Below are 13,408 nucleotides of genomic sequence, written 5' to 3'. Positions count from 1 at the left end.
ATTTAGAAATTACCTTAGGTTTGTCAAAAGCGGTCATGTTTTCCGTCCTCTTCCAAACGATTGCTTTCTGCGGCAACTCCTGATTCAGCAGTTTGAAACTCAAGTATATCAGTTTTGCACCTTGCACTTGGCTCTGGGCGCTCCCCACCCAGCCCGTACGCCACCCCGTGGATGGAAGAAAGTCAATAATCACACATAGTTTCCCTACCCATGAAAGCTACAGTCAGCTTTATAGCCAGGTGCTGCTTAACTAGTAGACTGTGCATGATGTAGATTATCAAAGTGCACATTGTGTAATTATCCACAGTGACTATTGGCAACTTCTATCCCTCGTTATTAAAAGTGTGGTGCATTTTGGCCCGGTAAGGGCAGGTCTCTGCTAGTACTACTGCCTGGCAGTAACATGTCTGCAAAGGTTTTTGCCTCTTTAATTCTTAGAGAGCTTAATGAATTTATTTTAACCCGGCACATTCTATCACGTTTCCAGACCGGATTCAGGAAAGGAATGGGTACCCGAGTGAATGCCACAATTCTAGCACATTTATTACTGGCCTCTCATCAGGCGGACAATGGTCTGATCTTTATAGCACTATTAGATCTTTCCTCAGCTTTTGGTAGTGTCATCAGGGATATTCTATGGGGAAAAATGCAAGCCTTCCAGATTCCAGCTCATATCATTGCCATGATTGCCCTATTGCACAACAATACAAGTTATAGGGTCAGAATCGATCAAACTGGGCTTCTAACAGACCCTATATTTACATATATAGGTGTAAAACAAGGGTGCAATTTAGCAGCCATTTTATTTAATTTGTATCTTGCCGACATTGATAACCTATGGACCCATGCTGATTGCTTTCCGGTCAAATTAGGGGCTTTTCGAATTAACTGACTTGCTTTCGCAGATGATGTGATCCTTTTTGACCGGACTGCATTTGGTTTGCAAAATAAATTGTATCACTTTCTGCGATAAACACAATCTCATGATAAACCCAGCAAAATCGGATATACTTGTCTTTACTAACAAAAGAAAGATCATATCTTATATATGGCAAACGAACGGAATTATGATCCCACGTGCATTGGATATGATCTATTTAGGCTATAATACTGACTCGTTAGTGAAATGGCAATCAGCGATTTCTATTAAAATAATGCCTCTGATTGCACAGATGAAGATTTTACATCACAAGGTCTGTAGGTTTTCCTTATTTCCACTTATTGAGTTCTACCTTCTTAAGGTGGAAGCAATTATCCTTTGTGTACTTATCTATTGGCTCTGTCTTGAACACCATCCAAGGCATGATATGGAAGAAGGTCTTGCATTTACCCAACTCGCTGCCTAATTCTATTATCATTCAAGAATTAGGGTGTACATCTCTAGCATCAAAGTTTTTATGGCGAAGATTGTCAAATTTTGCAAAAATGTTATAACCAATGCAGAATTCATTATATGAAGATTTGGCTGTTATGATGGAGAATGGCAAACCAAAATCACTCTACCTTTTTTGTAACTTGTTAAAACAAAGTCTGGAAATCATTGCGATGCACCCAGAGGACTTGTTAGCAAAAGGAAACTGTATCAACATGATTGGGCAAATACATCCGATTTGATTGGGAATTACAAATCGTATGAAGAATATGCAAAATTTCATCATAAGCAAAAACCCTACCTTTAAGATATTAGGCAGGTTCCCTGTAATAATGTAAGAACAATGTACATGTGTTTTAAATTCAATCTTTTGGCAACTAAAGTACGCACGAAACATTGGAAAAACACTAGTGGGATACCATATGAGGAGAGTTGTAGATTCTGCAAAATTCACAATGTGATTGAAACATTGAAACATCTTATATTATACTGCGTCTTTTTTAAACATGATAGGCAGAAATATCTGGGTCTTTATGCAAACCTTAATAGTGGTGCTACTTTAGAAACACTACGGTCACAATGTATGTGGGGATATAGGAAAGCTCTGATACTGGTGCTGAAAATTTTAGAATACATTGTGAGAATTATTTAATGTTATAACCAGGTGTAAGCAAATGGATAACTAATATTGATAACTAATATTGATGTGCTGATGCTTATGTGACCATATAATGAGGTTCGAACGAGAATTATTTTGGGTCATAAAATCCAATACTGAATTATTAGTTTGAGAAAGAGATGACATATTGGGTTTCTGCTCCTCTTGAAAATGCTGTTTGAGATGATCAAAGTAATTTATAGAATAGGATTGAGAATTGATGCAAAACATTATCTATGTGGTTTTGTTGAGCACAGGATAGGCTCTTTTTTTAAAAAAAATCTGTAAAATTCGTAAAATATTATGTTGAAGGTGTTGCTTTTATTTAAATATTTTTTGATATTTTATTTTATATGTTATGCAATTATATGTTATGCAATTGTAACTGTTGATTTGTATGTGTTGTTAAGATGCTCGCATCAAAAACAACAATAAAAAAAAAGATTTTCAGAAATTAATTTCAAAAAGTATTTTTCTGAATGTATTTCTGGAATGTGCACGGCGTTTTTCAATTCCTTTCTCTAGCATAGCCCTCTTCATGTGAAACAGCTTTAAAAACATCTGCGTGTGGGTCGGGATTACAACAGCAACCTTCACTTCCTGTGCGGAGGTAAAGATTGGGGGTATCTTCATGAAGTATTTCACCTCGCAATCACGTGGCATTTACAACAGGCAGCATTTCTAGTAATACAACATGCAATATAGAACCCTTATCTCATAATTTGACATGTGTTTAGTGTTGTTGACAACCAAATACGAAGAATTTGGTGTCTTTATCTTTTGCTTTCCTGGTTACAATTGTGAGGAGGTATGTGTGAAAATGCACATGTATACTGCACTGATGATCCCTAACAAGGGTGCAACCAGATATGTGTTTGTGTGCAGCCTTGAGAAATGTCTATCTTGGGTTTATTTTTATTTATTTATTGGGTATTTATAATGCACCTATACAGCAAAAACAGGGCTGGGTGGGCTCAAGGGGTTCAGGCCCAGCCAGGCTAGTGCAGGGGGACGGAGCCTGGTAGGGTAAGTGCAGGTTAGGGGAGGAAGTAAGGGTAGACCAAGGGCAGGAGCAGACTGGTCGAGGAGGGCCTGGTACCCTGTATTAATCAGAAGGAACCAGTTAGCCAGTTAAAATGAGGCATAGAGGGACATTAGCAGGGGAGGGGAGAGAAGGAAGGAGGAAGAGAAAAGGAGGGTCTTGAGAAGCTTCTGGAACTTAAGGAGATCCAGCTCAAGTCTGACAGGGGCAGGGAGGCACCTGCGGAAGAGAGATATCTACCCCACTCTCTGCTTGGAAAAGTCTCTCATCGGCAAAGAGTTGGAGCTAGAAAACCAAAGGCCTCCAGCAGGGAGGTATTTAGGGAGAGAGAGTTTGATGTAGCGGGGACCCAGGCCCCAGAACGCCTTGCAGATGATGCGGAGGGTCTTGAACTTGATCCTATCCTTGCAGCAACCGGTAGCCAGTGGAGAGACTTTAGGGTTGGAGAGATGCGGTCCCTGGGCTTGAGGCCAAGGATAAGTCTTGCAGCCCTATTCTGCATTAGTTGGAGGGGGCAAAGGGAGGATTTGGGCAGACTAAGGAAGAGGCTGTTGCAGTAGCCCAGTCTAGAGAGGACCAGTACTCTGGAGAGATTGAGTTTCTGGGGAAAGGTGAGGAAAGGGAGCATACATCTGAGGAGATGCATCTGGAAATGGAACTTCTTGCCAAGGTCCGTGATGTCAGGAGAGAAGGAGAGAGAGGAGTTAAAGATGATACGAACCTTTTTTCCTTGGTTGATTATGCTATGTATAAATCTGCACTGCCTTGTAAAACAAAGCCAATTTTCTGGAGCAAAAGACTTGCATTTGGCGAATTGTGCATACAACAATGCTTGATTTACGTTGCTCTGAACTGGAGGTGAACTTGCAGCACAGACTACATGGTGGCGCAGTGGCATGTGTGACTTGGCTCAAATTACATATTCTACTTTTGACTAGTCGAATAAAAATCAGTGATAAGGGTAGTGAGGGACTGGGATGAGGAGTGGAGTTGCAGTGGTCTGGGGAATGAGGGACTAGGATATGTAAGGAAGGTGTAGGGGTAAGGGTGGTGAGAGACAACTGGAAGGAGGAGCAGAGTTGCAGTTGAAACGGTTGTGAGGGAATGGTACGAGGAGGGGAGTGGCAGTGGTACGTTTAGTGAGTGGCTGGGTGAGGAGGGGAGTTGCAGGAGTAAGGGGGTGAATAGGGACATTTCAGGGGTTTGAATAGTGAGGGACATAGAGGAGTAGGAGGGGAGTAGCAGAGGGAAGGTTAGTGTTTGAATTAGATGAGGAGGGAGTTGCAATGGTAAGAGTAATGAGGGACTATTGTGAAGAGGAGTAGGGTAATGAGGGACTGGGATGAGGATGGGAATTGAAAGGGTAAGTTTAATGAGGGACTGAAAAGAGGACTTGGGCTGCAGGGATTAGCATTGTGAGGAGGGGAGTTTCAGGAATAAGTGTAGTGAAGGAATGGGAAGAGTAATAAGAGACTGGAACGAGGAGGGGAGCTGAGGGGTAACAGTATTGAAGGACTGGGACAAGAAGACCATTTGCAGAGGTAAGGGGATTGAGGGACTGGGATGAGGTGCAGAGTTGCAGGGGTAACTGTAATGAGGGACTGAGACAAGGAGGGGATTTGCAGTGGGAAGGGACCTGAGGGATTGCGACAAAGAGGGGAGTTCCAGGGCTTAAAGTATTGAGGGGAAGTGGGGAACTGGGGCAAAATGAGGTTGACAGGCATAGAGGCACTGGGGCAAGAAGGGTTTACAGGGGAAATGTTAGTGAGGTACTCGGACAAGGAGGGGGATTTCAGGGGCGAGAGTAGTGAGAGGCTGGGACAAGGAGGTGTGTTGCAAAAGTAAGAGTAGTGGCGGAGTGGAAGGAGGAGGGGAGTTGTAGAGCTAAGGGTGATGGATAACTGGCACACAAATAGCAATTGTAGGGATAAGGGTAGTAAGGGACTAGGATGAGGAGGAGAGATGAATCGATAAGGGAAATGAGGGACTGGGATCTGGGATGAGGTAGGTGTTACCGGGTAAGGTAGTGATGGACTAGGAGGGGAGTTGCATGGTTACAGGTAGTGGGGGACTAGGATGAAGAGGGGAGTTGTAGGTGTAGAGGTTATTAAGGGAGAGGGATGAGGGGGGAGTTGCAGGGGTAAGCTAGTGAGTGATAAGAACGAGGAGGGTAGTTGCAGAGGTAAATGTATTGAAGGAAAGGTTGGGGAGGGGCATTGCATTGGTAAGTGCAGTGAGGGACTGGGACGAGGTGGAGCATTTTGGGGGTTAGAGCAGTGAGGGGCTGGGATGATGACAGTAAATCGGGGATAAGGGTAATGAGAGACTGGGGAATGATTAGAGTTGCAGCAATAAGTGTAATGAGGGATTGGGATAATGAGAGGAGTTATGGGAGTAAGGCTAATGAGGGACTCAAACGAGGATAGTAGTTGCAGGGTGAAGGCTAATGAGAGACATGTGCAATGAGGGGAAATCGTTTCAGGGTAAGGGTAATGAAAGACCAGGATGAGAAGAGGAGTTGAGGGGTAAGAATATTGAAAGGCTCGGACAAGGAGACCATTTGCTGAGGTAAGAATAGTGAGGGACCAGGAGGAGGGAAATTGCAGTGGGACAGGTACTGAGGAGATTGGAATTGCAGGGCTTAAAATTGCAAGGTGTAATGACGGACTAGGATGAGATGTGGGTTGCAGGCATAGGGTTTTGAGTGACTGGGGCAGAAATAGGTTAAAGAGGTAAGGATAGTGAAGTACTCAGAGAAGGAGGGGCATTTTAGGGGTGAGATTAGTGGGAGGCTGGTACAAGGTTGTGAGTTGCAATGGTAATTGTAGTAGGGCACTAGGATTAGAGGGGAGTTGCATAGATAAGGATAGTGAGGGACTCGAGGTGCACCTAGATGGGAAATGTCTGAAAAACAGTACTACACTGAACATGTTGGCCATAATTACAATTGCTCATGAGCTTTTTTCTATTTGTATTCTCTTTCAGAAATGTATTCAACATGTTAATAACATGATTATAATGTATCAACAATGGAATGATCAACATTATACACCAGAATGCAACCATCAGATAATTCATCACCCATTTCCACAGAAAAATAATGGGTAATGTGAATAATACATGTTAAACACGTAATAAGTCTAATTCCAAAATGGCCGCTGGCACGTGATGGTGTCATCACGTTGCGTTGATGGCATCATCATGCAACGCACACCAGCGCCATTTTAATGCATTTATAAACAAGCAAAGCACATAATCTCACGCATCCGTGCGAATCGGTGCCTTGCTGCCACAGCTTTTTCCAAATAAGGTAAGATTTTGCTCCTTTAAGCATTGAAATTAAAACTATGGACCCATTTTTCAAAACATGTTGGGGGTTCCCACTATAACATTGCAATATCACAACACACAGATCCTGCATTGAATAGAACTTGTGCCAACCCATCCATTTATATGGATTAAGGTATGGAATTTACCATTATCAATATATAACTACACTGTGAGTGTTTTATGGTAACACAGGAATCTATAGGATAATGTAACATTAGTGGATGCACTCATGTATTTCAGAGTGATGGAGGGCACCGGACTCAGCACAAAATAACTTTGATCTTACCCCATATGAAGGAAAAGGAAGGCTGGCAATAATATGAGGTACATTTTACCAAGTATGCCATGTAAGAAGATGACCACATACTTTTTTCTAAAGTTTAAATGTTAAGTGCACGTTTTGTCTTTGTTTATATTTTCTTGAATAGTCCCTGTAGATGGTCTTCACTGACCGAAATGCATTGGACATTATTCGCCAGAGGCCTATCTTTGAATCATTCTAAAAATAAAGACTACTTGTTGTGAAAACATACGAACTACCAGATGAATCTTCATTTACATATAAACCAAGACTAACATAATGATATACAACAAATCAAGTGGATTCCCACACAGGTCCTTCCAGTTGTCTGAGATACCTTACCCTGACCAATTTTCATCTATCATTTTGTATCACCCCAAAGTGCAAATGGGGAGAGATCTGGCGACAGGACCAAATAACTGATTTAAAACCACAGAAGCTGACTACAAAATGTTGGGATAAATACAAGCTGTGCCCACTCAACCCCACTTGACTCATTGTTTTAAGACCCAAGCACCTGTGATATGTTATCTGCATAGGAACCCCAACTGGGTCCCCAAAGCACACATTCACACAATTCTGAAGCTTAGAGAAAACTGGATTTCATAACATGTCCTTATAATTCAGATGTTCAGAGAAAATGTATTTGCAGTTTAATTGTAACTTGTATTAAATGACAATCTTTACTATGGGCCTCATTACACGGTAGGCAGTGGACCAAGGTGCTATTAGCACCTTGGTCCATGCCGGTAAATTACCGGCACCGCCTTGGCGGAAAGGGGAATTACCGCCCTACTCCAAGGTTGGTGGGGTGGTAATTCCCCCTTCCACCATTGCCCTTCCCCATTCCCATTTTTGCCCCATAGGGCATAATGGGAATGGGGAAGGTGCTAATTACGGTACCGCAAATTTGCGGTGCCGTAATTAGCACCAAGGTCCCTTTGCGGGTTGGGTTTTAACGCCTGCAAAAAGCAGGCGTTAAATTCCCCAACCCGCAAAGGGACCTCGTAGTACGGCGGTAAGGGTTAACGGTCACCGTTACCATTAACGGTGACCGTTAACCCTTACCGCCGTCCGTGTAATGAGGCCCTATGTGTCTTAAAGTACAAAATGATGTAAAATATACTAATTGAGAATTACTTTCAGTTTAATGGACAGTTTTACGAACAGGTCCATGGGACCGCTATGGGGTCGGCTGTGGCCCCGTTGCTGGTAAAACTATATGTTGATTTTTTCGAACACATGAGTGTCTACAGTGAAAAGAATATCTTTAAGCAACATATTACTGTAAGGAAGAGATACATCAATGACGTGCTACTGGTGTGGCACAGAGATGAAACTACCCTAATGGCTTTCTTTCAATGGTTGAATGGGATCAATCCCTTTCTTAAATTTACATTGAATTACCATAGGGAACAGATAGACTTTCTAGATCTCACGATCATTTCCAATCCCACCACGAAAAAACTTGAGCTAAAACCTTTTCATAAAGCCACGGACCGTAATTCGCTCCTCAGGTATGATAGTTTCCACCCTAAGGCCCTGAGGGACAATTTGCCGTTCAGCCAATTTTTGAGGCTCAAGCGTAACAGTAGTAACAGAGAGGTTTTCCAGTTGGAGGCATCTGCACTTAGTCACAATCTTATTCAGCGTGGCTACCCTAAAAAAATTGTGAAAAGATCTCTAAAGAGAGCATCCAATAACCACCGGGAAGCCTTGTTAGAATATAGGCCTAAACCCATTCCTGGCAAGGCTGACACATTAGTGTTTGTCAGTACCTTTAACCACCTATTCAACCAGGTGGTTAGGATTGTGAAAAAACACTAGCATATTCTAGCCAAAGCCAAAATACCTGTTGAAGCCCCCCGATGTGCCTTTAAACGCAGACATTATGTTAAAGAACTGGTAAGCAGGAACAATATAAGAAACAAAGGCGATGCTCAGATTACCATCACCCAACAGTGGGGCTTGCCCAAACTGAGAGGTCATTCACCTTGTGGGGCTTGTATCTGTTGTCAGTTCACCAGCTGTACCACTTAGGTAGATATCGGGTTACCGAGACTGTGGGCACAGAAAATGTTCTCAAATTGTAACTCCAGCAATGTGGTATATGCCATATGGTGTTCATGTCCCACATTATATATTGGGAAAACGGAACGCAAAATCAGGATCCGTATAAATTGTTATAAAGCTCAGTCCAGGCAGCTTAAGGTTACTTCTTAAGTTTACTTCAGTTCTTATGTTACAGTTACAGTTCCAAGATTAAGACATAAGCAAATAGGAGAAAGAAAGACTAAGGCAAAGACACCGGCACCCATCACCCAGGAAGGGAGGGCTCAACTGACCCAATATAGAACTCTCATCACAGCATTCTCCCACTCATGCATCAACATTCCACATGCACTCTGGTGACATCATAAATCACATGACAAACCACATCAGACTAACCAAGCACATCACAACACATCTTCCCCCTTACAAAACACACTTGCAACAAAAGCTTCACAACACATCTCCCTCCTATCAGACATTTTCACAAAGCACGACGCACATATCTCATCCAGACCCAAGAGCAATGGAGGTTTCACTTGAAAAGCCCACAACTATGCAATTTCAGAACTCCGCCTATCATTCCTAAACACCATCAATAACAGCACTAATCACCTCCCATCCACCCCTGCCACGAGCAGACTCTAGTCTCCCACACTAGACACAAACCAGCCCAGATCCAAGGCTATACCTAACCCACAATACCATAACCATCACTAAATAACTTTGGTCCTCCTGCTCGCCCCCGCCACAGGTGAGCCTTCAGGCTGCCACCCTGAAGCACCTACTTGTCACCCCGACGCAATACTAGTCATCAGGATGACAACGAAATCACCATAGACAGATAAGAGGTTCAGTAAAATTCTACAGCTCACTAACACACAACCAGCAACAGGCATGCCTCAGAAATGCACAAGCATATACATATATATATATATATATATAGGCGGACCAAGCCAATCAAGCAAACCTGACCATACCATGGTGTAAAACTCCTCAAACAGCTTGGAGATGCTGGCCAGTCAACTCCAAGACCATCTTAAAATACATATGGTTGACTCTAACTCTCTTCTAAATGGCAGTACAATCCGTTCCCATAATCAAACCCTGACCAGATAAAATAGCCAGGATCAACACATAACACATAAAGATAAACAAATCACCCTGGGATTCTTCACCTCGAACAGCATCTTCATCTTTATCATAGTGTTTACTGGAGGGCGTCCCCTACCAGCAACCCGCTTCATCTGACTTTCACAAGCTGTCCTTTAGGATAAGAATCATTTCTTCAAAGAGTGCACCACTTCCAAAACAAAAATACTAGACTAGACTACCGCTATAGCAAATACATTAGACGCTTACAGTACCATTCACATTTGTGCAACTCTCACTAACCACTAATTAAAATTCCTGATAAGGCGCTACCCTCAGGATTCCCCTTTCTCACAACTAAAACCTACCGAGGCGCTACTTCACTTTAGTTGCATCACAAAACGCAATATCCTGACCCAAACAGCGCTAACTAAAACACTGATAGAGCGCACTTCTAAGTGGCGCTACCACCAAACCAAACTCATCTAAACAGTGAAACTTCCTACTGTTAATACCAACGGAGGCGCTACCTCCCTAGTATCTAAAACTTCTAGTTAAAAAATGAATGTTGCACCCACTCATTCTTTTAAACTTCCATACGCATTCTAGATAATATGCTAGTGACATGCCTTCACTTCCATACCTCAAGTGCATGGATATACATGACAATTTTTACATCATCATTTAACATTTTCTTTTTAAACTCCAACATATTATACCTAGCATATGCAATTTTCCTTCACTTCTCGATTAGATTGTCACATATGCCTAAAAGTCCATGTTGTTGTGTAACAACTTACCCCTGAAAATCCTCAAAACGTTAAATAGGTCAATTCACATAGTCTTCACCTCACATCATCATATTGCATTGCATTCCGCTATGCACAATTTAACTAATCAGAAGTCCACATTCCTGCAAATCCTTGAAATATGTTAGGTCCCTAACATATTTGCTAATTTACTAACCACTCACCCCGAAATGAACTCCACATCTAACTTCTGACTCATCTCGCATATTCATCACATTCCCCATATGTATACCGGATGAATACATATAACTGACTGTGCATATTTCCTAAAATGCATTTGTCACTTCACTTCAAACTTCATGCACATTCTGCACTACGACTAACATTCACTTCCCCATTAGTTCCTTTCACTACAAGACTTTGTAATTTGGCATATGCTGCTTAAATTCAACTTTTACCATTAGTCTCAGCACCTTCATTACTAATGCAGCATAAACCATGAATGTTCTCCAAAATATAACATGTTAAAAACAACATTGCAGAGATGCTTCATTAACATCACAACCCTGTGCTCTGTAAGTCAATGTGCCTTCTGCCCCCAGGCACTGTCAAAATCGAGCACCCACTATAATTTACTTCACTAGCAAATAAACACCTCGTAGATTCGCGCTCTTCAAACTGTCCACATTACCTTGCAATGATGCGGGCTGTAATCTACAAATGACTGCAATATTTCTCTTTTTATTTTTTTTTCCGGCGCTGCCTCGCACTCAGCACGGCTGCTGTACCTTTAATCAGGCTGCTCTCTGGTCTTCTGGCAATAACATTCCATTTTCATGAAACCCGATCACACGGCAAGCAAATGCAGAAGCTTTACTCCAATGCAGAGGTATATCTCCATGCCCTGCTGTTCCAAACGTATACATTTTCTTTCCGGGTACGTCATCACGCTTACCCACGTCTCCAAGGCCTTTCCTTTGATGCGGCCTCCTTTTGAAACACAAAACTCCGGAGCTCTGAACACGAAGAAAAACAGATGGCGCAGGCATTTTTCGTGTGTTCCAACCAACGGCACGGCTGGAACGCAGGGGCTCGAATGGGCGGGCGCCACCCATGGCCCCCAGGGACCCTCCGAAAAATGTGCCCAAACGTGGCATTTTTTTTTTTTTTTTTTTCGGGTACGTCAACCAAAGCGTTCGATTGCTTCACCGGATCCCTCTGCTACTGAACTGACGTCATCAGTGTCTAAAATGACACGGAGCGCAGAAGAACTCCTGCTCTGACCAACGGCCACTTCACAGTGCAGTAGTGTACAGGTTCGCAGTGCCTTTCTCCATTCTTCATACTTAAGTGCCAGGTTAAACATCAGACTTGTGTACTTCTCGACCTCTCTCATTCTCAAGGAGGCTTTCCCTTTTTAAATTGTCTTCCCTTCTTGCCTTAATTTCTACATTAGCTTTCTTGAAAAAGTCTTTCAACCCCATAATATCACACAGGGATGCTTCTATTTCATGTAGCCGATGGGGCACTTCCCATTCATGGGAGTTCAGACAATTAGGGAGCCTCTCTTCCACATTTAAGGCCAATATTAACACTTAAACCCCCGGACTCAGCACTCCCATCCGCTTAAGGGTTGCTATCTGGTATCTCAGTCCAAAGGGGCTTTCTGCTGTGGGCCTTGGACCCCCTCCCTTGTCCTGCCCTGGGTGATGGATTTGCTTACTTGGTTATTTGGGGGCGGTGTCGTCTATGCTTCTGTTTCCTGTTTCTTCCTGCACCCCCCGCAGCAGGTCACTTCAATCCTCAGCTTCTTCCTTAGTTTCCTTGGTTCCATCAGCTTCCTTTGCATATGGGTTCTTGATTTTAAGGAAATCCTCGTCGCCATTGTTATAAAGCTCAGTCCAGGCAGCTTAAGGTTACTTCTTAAGTTTACTTCAGTTCTTATGTTACAGTTACAGTTCCAAGATTAAGACATAAGCAAATAGGAGAAAGAAAGACTAAGGCAAAGACACCGGCACCCATCACCCAGGAAGGGAGGGCTCAACTGACCCAATATAGACTTCTCATCACAGCATTCTCCCACTCATGCATCAACATTCCACATGCACTCTGGTGACATCATAAATCACATGACAAACCACATCAGACTAACCAAGCACATCACAACACAAATGAACATAGGAGCTGCATCAGAACCAGGAACCTGATGGCCCGATGGTGGGCCACTTTATCATGCGTGACCACAGCTGTAACGATTTCAGGTGGACTGCTTAAAAAGATTCCAACAACAGACCCTTTCGAGGGAAGAGATGAAACTCATATTTTTTAGTAAAAGTCACTTACTGGGTTTGAATGAGCAGATTGACTGGAATATTTAATTTCCAGAGCTTTATGTGCTAGCTGAATACCAATAAAGCGCAGTGATCACGAGTTTCTGTCCCAGGTGCACACTATGGTTGCTTACCTTACAATGCGTAGACCTAGGCACGCGTTGTGCAGATTTTTTCTGTAATATGGTGTTAATACAGGCTTCGGGGTAGGTTGGCTGAAAACAAGCATGCTTGCATAGACGTGTTTACTTGATGCCATCTGTGGTCGATTCATTCACGTTGAATCATGCGCTACGTGGTCATCACGTGGTTGTACGTGGGATCACGTGAAGAGTATATTTTGTGAATGGGTGCTTCCGGAACGGTGTTGTAAATCATTGCTGTTGATGCAGAGCGCCATGGACAATCATGGCGGTAAGTGGGTTCGCTGGAGATACGAGGTTGAGGGCCCCTTATATTCCCAAACAGTTTGTAAACTGTGTATA

The 13,408-nt window shown here is 42.8% G+C and overlaps 1 protein-coding gene across 1 annotated transcript in view; it reads right to left on the bottom strand.

Annotated features, from left to right (window-relative positions):
* LOC138579930 (adenosine deaminase-like) overlaps positions 1-13,197 on the bottom strand; it is a 325,526-nt gene extending 312,329 nt beyond the window's left edge. The window contains exons 1-2 of the mRNA XM_069650151.1: positions 13,058-13,197; positions 11,285-11,381 (exon numbers count right to left, since the gene is read on the bottom strand). Coding sequence (XP_069506252.1) covers positions 11,285-11,381; positions 13,058-13,197 — 237 coding nt within the window. The remainder of the gene's footprint in view (positions 1-11,284; positions 11,382-13,057) is intronic.
* Positions 13,198-13,408: the final 211 nt, after the last annotated feature.

Source organism: Ambystoma mexicanum, chromosome 3p, assembly GCF_040938575.1.
Source record: "Ambystoma mexicanum isolate Mex_15411 chromosome 3p, UKY_AmexF1_1, whole genome shotgun sequence".
In the NCBI taxonomy this organism is placed as follows: domain Eukaryota; kingdom Metazoa; phylum Chordata; class Amphibia; order Caudata; family Ambystomatidae; genus Ambystoma; species Ambystoma mexicanum.
The sequence above is the reverse complement of the archived record's forward strand: the minus strand, read 5'-3'. Positions and strand labels throughout refer to the sequence as shown.